General features: G+C 40.0%; 1 protein-coding gene across 1 annotated transcript; it reads left to right on the forward strand.

Moving 5' to 3' along the window:
- The first annotated feature begins 391 nt into the window (after positions 1 to 391).
- Positions 392 to 6,392, forward strand: LOC306734775 (pro-opiomelanocortin-like). Its single transcript, XM_079216165.1, has 3 exons — positions 392 to 502; positions 4,777 to 4,903; positions 5,464 to 6,392. The coding sequence occupies exons 2-3, from the start codon at positions 4,784 to 4,786 to the stop codon at positions 6,040 to 6,042; spliced, it is 699 nt and encodes a 232-aa protein (XP_079072291.1). The 5' UTR covers positions 392 to 502; positions 4,777 to 4,783; the 3' UTR covers positions 6,043 to 6,392.
- Positions 6,393 to 7,605: the final 1,213 nt, after the last annotated feature.

The raw sequence follows: 7,605 nt of genomic DNA on the forward strand, positions 1-7,605 counted from the left end.
TTTTACTAGCGCGTGATAATGTAAACTTGAACTCAATAAATGTAACTGAGAGCGCTGGAACGACTTAATAATCACCCATTCAGGATTATTGTGAGATTGCAAAAGCCAACCAAAGGTAGATGCAGGAGGCAGCTTCACCTGTTGTTGTGGTGACGTGAGCTTCACCATTGATTAAAAAGTGTGTGGGTGGCCTTTAAGGGCCTATCTACCTTACACACAAATACACAACCCTCCCCGTTCAGAGAGGAGCAGGAGACCCCTTACCTTAATCACACGCAGAGGCCTTGAGACTCCAAACTCCACTCATGCGTCTTTAAAAAGAGCTTTCCTCTTCTGAGGAAGCAGCAGACCCGCTCCGGCAGAGCATTTCACAACAGAGTAGACAGAGAGCCGAGGAGGAGGAGTGGGATCATAGTTAAGAGTCGCCACTCCAGAAGATCTGTGGACGAACACAGGGAGAAAAACAAGAAAAGAGGAGAGGAAGCGAACGCTTTTGGAAAAGGTAAAACTAAACAAATGTCTTCAACGTGTTTGTGGATTCTTGTTCTTTTGGCATGGATCAAAATGGCATCTGGTTGTTGTTAGCGTCTGGTTTTTCTGAACGAATAAGGACTATTGCATTACCCACATTTACTGATTTAAGATTTTTGGACATGTATAGATGCATTTGTTCTGTAAATTATAATTAAAGTGGATTAATATTTCATAGTTACACCTCAGCTTTTTGCAGAATATGCATGGTTGTCTTTAATAGTTGCATACCATTAACTACACCTTCACAAACACACATCTAGCTTTCAAACATAATAATAATAACTTTGTGTTTCATTAACACATAAGGTTTGAATCTATTTTAATCACAGCAGAGTGTGTCTGTGGAGAGCAGAGCTTAGTGGAGTGAGTCATAATGTAGGAAGAGTGGAGAGTCTCTGCCAGAGTTACAGAGACGATGGCCCACCAAGGAGTCGCTCCTTAGAATAGAGAATGGAGGGAGAGACTACATCAAGAGGCAATTTCCCAACAAAGGAAAGGAAATTAACTCTTTGCACCAAAAAGAAACACGTAAAAGACAAAAGCAGTATAAACACATATCAATTTAGTTTATAGTTTCCTTGTTATCTAACTTCTACAAAATAAACTCCATAAAGATTATATATCTAAATAATAGTTAAACATGGAAACAGAGAGAATGGGAGGAGAAGAAGTGTTAATAAACAGCAGCAAAGAGAAGAGGAGGAGTGTTTGCCAGATGAAGATGCGTCATAACTATTATTCATCTATTGAAAGAGTTTGTTTGTAGATCTTCGTCATCACTGAAGAATGAATATCTCCCTTCTGGTATGTGTGTGGTCAACATATGAATGCAGCCTTCAACAATAGAAATATGTTTCCTTGCATGCATTTGCCTGTGTTCATTGATCTTGGTCCTTGAAGTAGCACAAAAAGTAACGTTTCTTAACCGCTGATTTCACAAAGCAACTTTGATGATCATTTTTAAAGGTCACTGACCTTTCACTGTTTGGCTAGATATCTCCTTATTAATGTTACTAAGGACAGCATTGCTAAGGACATAAAGCCTATTCACTAAAATAAATACTAAATTACCATCATCATTATTGTGTGCCCTTGAGCAGCGTAAGGGAATGCTGCATTCATTTGTATTTTTTGGTCTCTGGTTCGTTTTTTCCTGCAGATTTATTACATTAAATTTCGAGCCAACTGGAATGTAGTTTGGGGACTGTGTGAAAATTATTGCAGCAGGGAACGGGGGACGAAATAAATGTTGATTATTTTCAAAGCAAGCCCTTGCTCACTCAAGCATGTTTTTTAAAGCTGTAAACTAAATGATATAACTGTGTACTGTGATGAAACACATCAATGCTGGTGTTAATGTTGAAATTTCTCACCACATTTCTAAAGAAATTGCCATTTCATGGTTGAAAACAGCTCAAAATGCCATCTACTGTGTTAAATCAAACCTAATCTTGCAAGGCCAATTCTGATTTCCCCACAGAGTCTATCATTTTGACTTTTTCGGAACCCACTTTGATGCATTATAATCCCAGCACAAACCGGTTCCCTCCTTTCTGTGACTGGACATTAAGCCCTTACACAATCGGTCGAATCAGTGTGAAAGACGGATTATCTGGCAATAGCGATGTGCTTTCCTACGATTGGACAAAAGAGTGTAGATGAAGCGTTCACGTTCGCTTGCAAATCCCACCATGTGTTCATGCTAGCGTCACACTGGTAACAGAAAATGAATGCTAGGAGACTAGAGCGTGTAGGAGAGCAGACGGACCCTCTGAAGGCAGGGGTGCTGGGGTTTGTGCTGGCTGGATTTGAGTTGCAACTGCCAACTGCTCTTGCCAACATTTTTTCATTTTTCAACATGATGCAGTGGCTCAGACCTGAGGGTGATATTACACTTTAATATTTGGTTTTTCCCTTCACCTCCACACCTCAACTCAGCCACAGTTATGCAGGTTTAATATGTTCATGGTCCGAATTGCACATTTGGAGTGGAATTATCCCAGAATTACATTACAGCTGCTCTAATTTTGTACCAAGAGCCACGAAATGATCAGTAACATCAGACATTTAGATTTTTCCGCACTGCAATATTTACAATTCATCCATCATAAAATCAGGTTGGTTGGAATTTGCACGTGAAGGGTTAAAGTTATGATCTTTTATTTTGCCGTTGCTGAGCAGCTCGACTGTCAGAAATGCCGGCAAAGAAAAATCACATGGTATTAATAAATTCGGTCTGACTTTTTTCCACTACGCCAGGCTAACTCATGATTTGATTTATTTCTGATGGTAGCGCAAGTAGTTTCCCACACAACAGCTATGTGGCTTTTTTAGGCCTTTTTGTTTTACGAACTAACAAAAAAGGAAAATGTATTCATGGTTTGATGAATGATCATTATTAATCCAAACCAAAAGGACAATGTATTTTTGTATTCATGTGGAAGCTTCTCAAATAAAAGAACCACTATTTTTGTATTTTAATGAGAAGCAGCAGCTTCACATTAAGCAACGAGGGAAGGACCCAAATGCAGTCAAGCGTGATTTATGGAAAAACTGCAAATACAAAAGCAAACAGGTATGGGTTGCAAGTTTAAGGAGACAGAAGTGGCTGGAAACAGGTGACAGGTAAACAGGAATGGAGCAGGGAAAAGGTCTCAGAGTTATGAGCTTCAGGTGGCTGAAAAGCAAGAGTAACGCAACATTGACAATGTGGCAGGAAATGAATGAGAATGGAAACAATGAGGGAAAGTGGAAACAGGTGAGCAGGGGGAAGTCAGTTGTCTGGGACAGTTGGAGGAGTCTAAGGACATCTGTCTGGTAGATATAGAGTGACAGCAGCAGTAGACAATGCTCAGTTTGTAGTAACACTGAGGCTCATACCAATGGGCGGAATTACGTCAATGCCTCATGTCTGTGTGATCCTCATGCGTCTGAACTCGAATCCAGTGCAGAAATGGCAAAATTGCAAATACATGAAATACAAAGAGACCCGTTTCACAGTTTGTAAACAATGATGAGGTATTTATTAGTACATAAGTACACCCTAATACCGCACGGATTGCACAGCTGATCAAGTTGTGCAAGGCCCTTAACAAAAACTGCCATTACAACCGAAACAACTCTTCAGTTGCAAAAAATGCACAAGGATATTTTCATGGCGTTGGCTGTAAAAGGGTCTATTATAAAGTAATAAATAAATAAGCTGTATCAAAAACTGGTGTTGATCTTAATTTTTCAAACTTTTTATGATACTTTTAACTTTACATAGTTGTGTTAGGTCGACCATTAACAAATTGGCATGGTCTTTGGAGAGAGGGAACTATTGAGAGACATCTACTGTCACAAAAGGACAGTGTGGTTCTACTACCTACAAGTTAAAAGTGCAATGTGGAATTGAATTCAGAATTCAAATTAAAAACAATATCAACAGAATGGGAAGAAGTGAAAGCGTTGACGTTATGTCAAAGACGTCCATGTATTGTTGCAAAGGTATCTACTGAAATGAACCCGTCCTGTCTTGTAAGACCATTTGTACCTTGAAAGGTGTTGAGTCACTGCAGTATCAGTCTGTCCTGAGGGCTTGTCAATTTGTGGTCTGCGTGTGTTTTATAGTTTGTTTATTGGATTAGAGTCAAAGTCCAGCCTCCCTTTTTTAGAGATTTTAATTTTGAGGTAATTGTGTCCCAATACAGACACACAGATTGTTACGAAATGCACCCTTATGGTCAATGCTAACTATGTTGTTGTTCACTTTAAACAATTAGTTGTTTTCTATAATTATTATATTCCGATAAATCCGGAGCAAGAACACTAAAGACCCTGTCCTGCTCGCCCAAAATAATTACCTAAGCAAGCATGTTCTTCCTCCCTTTCCAAACCCTACTTCATGCCCAAATGATTTTCTTACAGTCCTTTTGTGGTAGAAACCGTAAACCTTAACCACACAAACATTTGCTCAGCTTTTTTTTCAACCAATTTTAAATATGATTCACATGCAACTGATAAACAAGACCATCTGTTAAAACAGGCCCATGCTGTCAAAAAAAGGAAGTTGGATAAATGGTATTTGAGCTCAAAGCTACAAGAGGCATTTCTTCACGCACTAACGGTTTCTGACTATTTGAGCCTGTTGCTGTTGGAATGGCAGTTATTCAATGCTCTTTTATGTTTTGAGTTCCCCCGCTGTGGCTTTGCTTTCTTTTGATCTCATGGCCTCACATGTGTTTCTGTCCTCCGCACCAGGCTGAAGATGGTGTATCTGTCTTGGCTGTTAGTGGTGGTGATGGCTAATATGTGCGTACCCGGCTTTGGGTCGGTTTGCTGGGACAAATCTCACTGCAACGACCTGAGCAACAAGGGAAGACTACTGGTAGGTCAAGTTGTCTCGTATCCTCGACATTGTTGCCCTCTATCCGTTTGCCATTAGGCAAGGCATCGTATATATAAAAGATTTCACACAGGGTCATTTCAAAGTGATTTGATTATTACACAGAGAAAACAAAAAACAGACTAAAAGAAAAAGTAAAATAGCATAAAAAGAAACATTTTGAGCTTCAAGATGCATTCTTGACTTTCGAAACAGCAGAAATAGTTGTTGCTCAAGATCCATCACTGTAAAAAAACATCTGAGTAATATGTATGGTAAATTATCAGCTGTGGTTGCCAGAGCTTAGTTTCTGTTGGGGAACTTTCAATGTTCTTCATAAAAATGTTCTCTTTTTGATGGAAGTTTTTAGCCAAGAAGCTCAGAAAACTGGCAAATTAAACATTTTTCAAATCCACAACAGCAGCGCAAACTCTGCTTTGGAAAATGTTGTGTATCATTGAAAGCTCCACAACTCTGTTTTAAAGCGATAAAAAGTGCTCATCATTGTATCATCATCATCAACTCATCTCTTAAAATATTCTTCTTTGATTCCTTCAATACAGGACTGTATTCGCCTCTGCATATCTGCCATCAAGTCTGAATTCCCTCAGCTCAGTGCCTTGGCCCTGAAGGTGAATAGTAATGATGACGACCTCCTACTCAGCATCATTCTGGCCACCCTGGTGTCTGAAAACAAGTTATCGCAGGCGGATCTGAAAGCCCACAGCGACGAGCGCCGCTCCTATTCAATGGAGCATTTCCGCTGGGGCAAACCCTCTGGCCGCAAACGCCGACCCGTAAAGGTGTTCGCCTCTTCTCTGGAGGGAGGGGGCTCTTTTGAAGGCAGCTTCCCGCCTCAGGCTCGCAGGCAGCTGGGCAGCAACAAGGATAAAGTGAGGCAGCTGAACGGAGGAAGTCAAAACCAGGATTTGCCAACGATCAACCTGAAGGCACACGCCCCCGGGAGTCTGCAGGAGAGGAAAGATGAGACCTATCGGATGAATCACTTCCGATGGGGGAGCCCACCCGCCTCTAAACGAAATGGCAGATTTAGAAACCAGCGGATGAAGAAACCTCAGGGGCAGCTGGACAAGATCCTCAGGAACATTCTAGTCAAGGATGTGCAGAGGGTAATGGGCTGATTGAAGGATGGAGGACGGGGGGTTGGTTGAAAGAATCTTAATAGCCATTGCATGTTAGCACCCACAGGTACTATTACAGACACGTGTCACTATCGTTAGCATGTTGTTGAATGTCTCTTCTGGGCCAAAGGATTTTCTCAGTAAAAATTCAGCTAAGACAGTTTTATGTTGAATACAAGCAACAATGCACCCACAGACGGCCTTGACCTTCTCGGTCTGAATATTTTTCTTTTCTTCTTGAAGGAATAGTCATTATTGGTTATGTTTTGAAGAGAGAATGCCATTCCAGGGCATGAGGTGAGTGTAAAAGAAGAAGAAAAAACAATCCAGTTTATTTACAGAGTGATATCTTTTTTTGTAAATTAATATAATAATAATAATAATAATAAAGATCATTCTGTTTGTGGCAAACTAAACAAGTAATTGACTGATTTCATAATAATCACATACTTGAACTATATATTATTATTTTATATATATATATATATATATATATATATATATATATATATATATATATATATATATATATATATATTGTAGTGATGTGTCCTTCCGTGTCGAGGCTTCGATGCGCGTGTCGAGTAATCAGGTAGATTTTGGTGAAGCGCGTATCGAGGCTTGTGTCGATGACGTATGCGGTGACGTTCGAAGCCTCGCGAGCCGGCCGTACCACGTGACTGATTCAGAAAATAGTTTGTGGGTTTGCCGTGCGATTTGAAATATAAGAGGCAGAGAAACTCAATGGATTTCCCCCTTCCTCTCTGTACCAGCTTCATGTGTGCCTGTGAAAGGGTATTTTATAAAGCAGGCGAAATAGTCTCAAAAAGCCCAACACTGTGGAAAAGTTCTTATTTTTACTTAAAAAATTGGACACATCAACATGGACTATTGGAGCTGAGGCTTGAAACACCGATCCTCTGACTGAAAGTTGGATATTCTAACCACTGACCCACAGTCACATCACACCCCTCTCACAATTTGTTTCGAGTTTTGATTTTGACCCCGCCATTATATCATAAAGTTAATAATTGATGTATTCGCGTCACAAACATAATTTATTCAATTTAAAGCTTCACACACCAAAGCCATGGTGTCGTTATGATCACTCTGCCTGTTTTACATGTAGTGTCCACTTGGTGGCGCAGTAGAGCAAATGAAGCTCCATGAAGCTTCGGCCCATGAGCGAACCAATTGGATGGAAAGCTTCAATGCTTCAGGAAGCTTCACCTCGCCATCACTAATATATTGACACCAGCCACCTGATGAAGGCCCCGAGTTGCAGCTGAAAGCTTTAGAAAATAACTTGAGTAAGTGGACTGAATGCGAGGAACTGACACAAATACAAAACAACAAATTTCAATCTAAAAGCATGTTCCAGAATTTTACTGAAGGTAAACAAGGACGACTAATAAAGTCACAGACATAACTTGAATTAATTCAACGTTTATTTTTTGGTTTCACATGGGACATAAACTCCTGTATCATAAGGGCTGAAGCATATTAAAAAAAAATTTAAAAAATCGGCCTGCCTAACTTGCACTCCACCATGAACCAAATTAT

The sequence above is a fragment of the Taurulus bubalis genome (genome assembly GCF_910589615.1).
Source record: "Taurulus bubalis genome assembly, chromosome: 3".
NCBI classification, from domain to species: Eukaryota; Metazoa; Chordata; class Actinopteri; order Perciformes; family Cottidae; genus Taurulus; species Taurulus bubalis.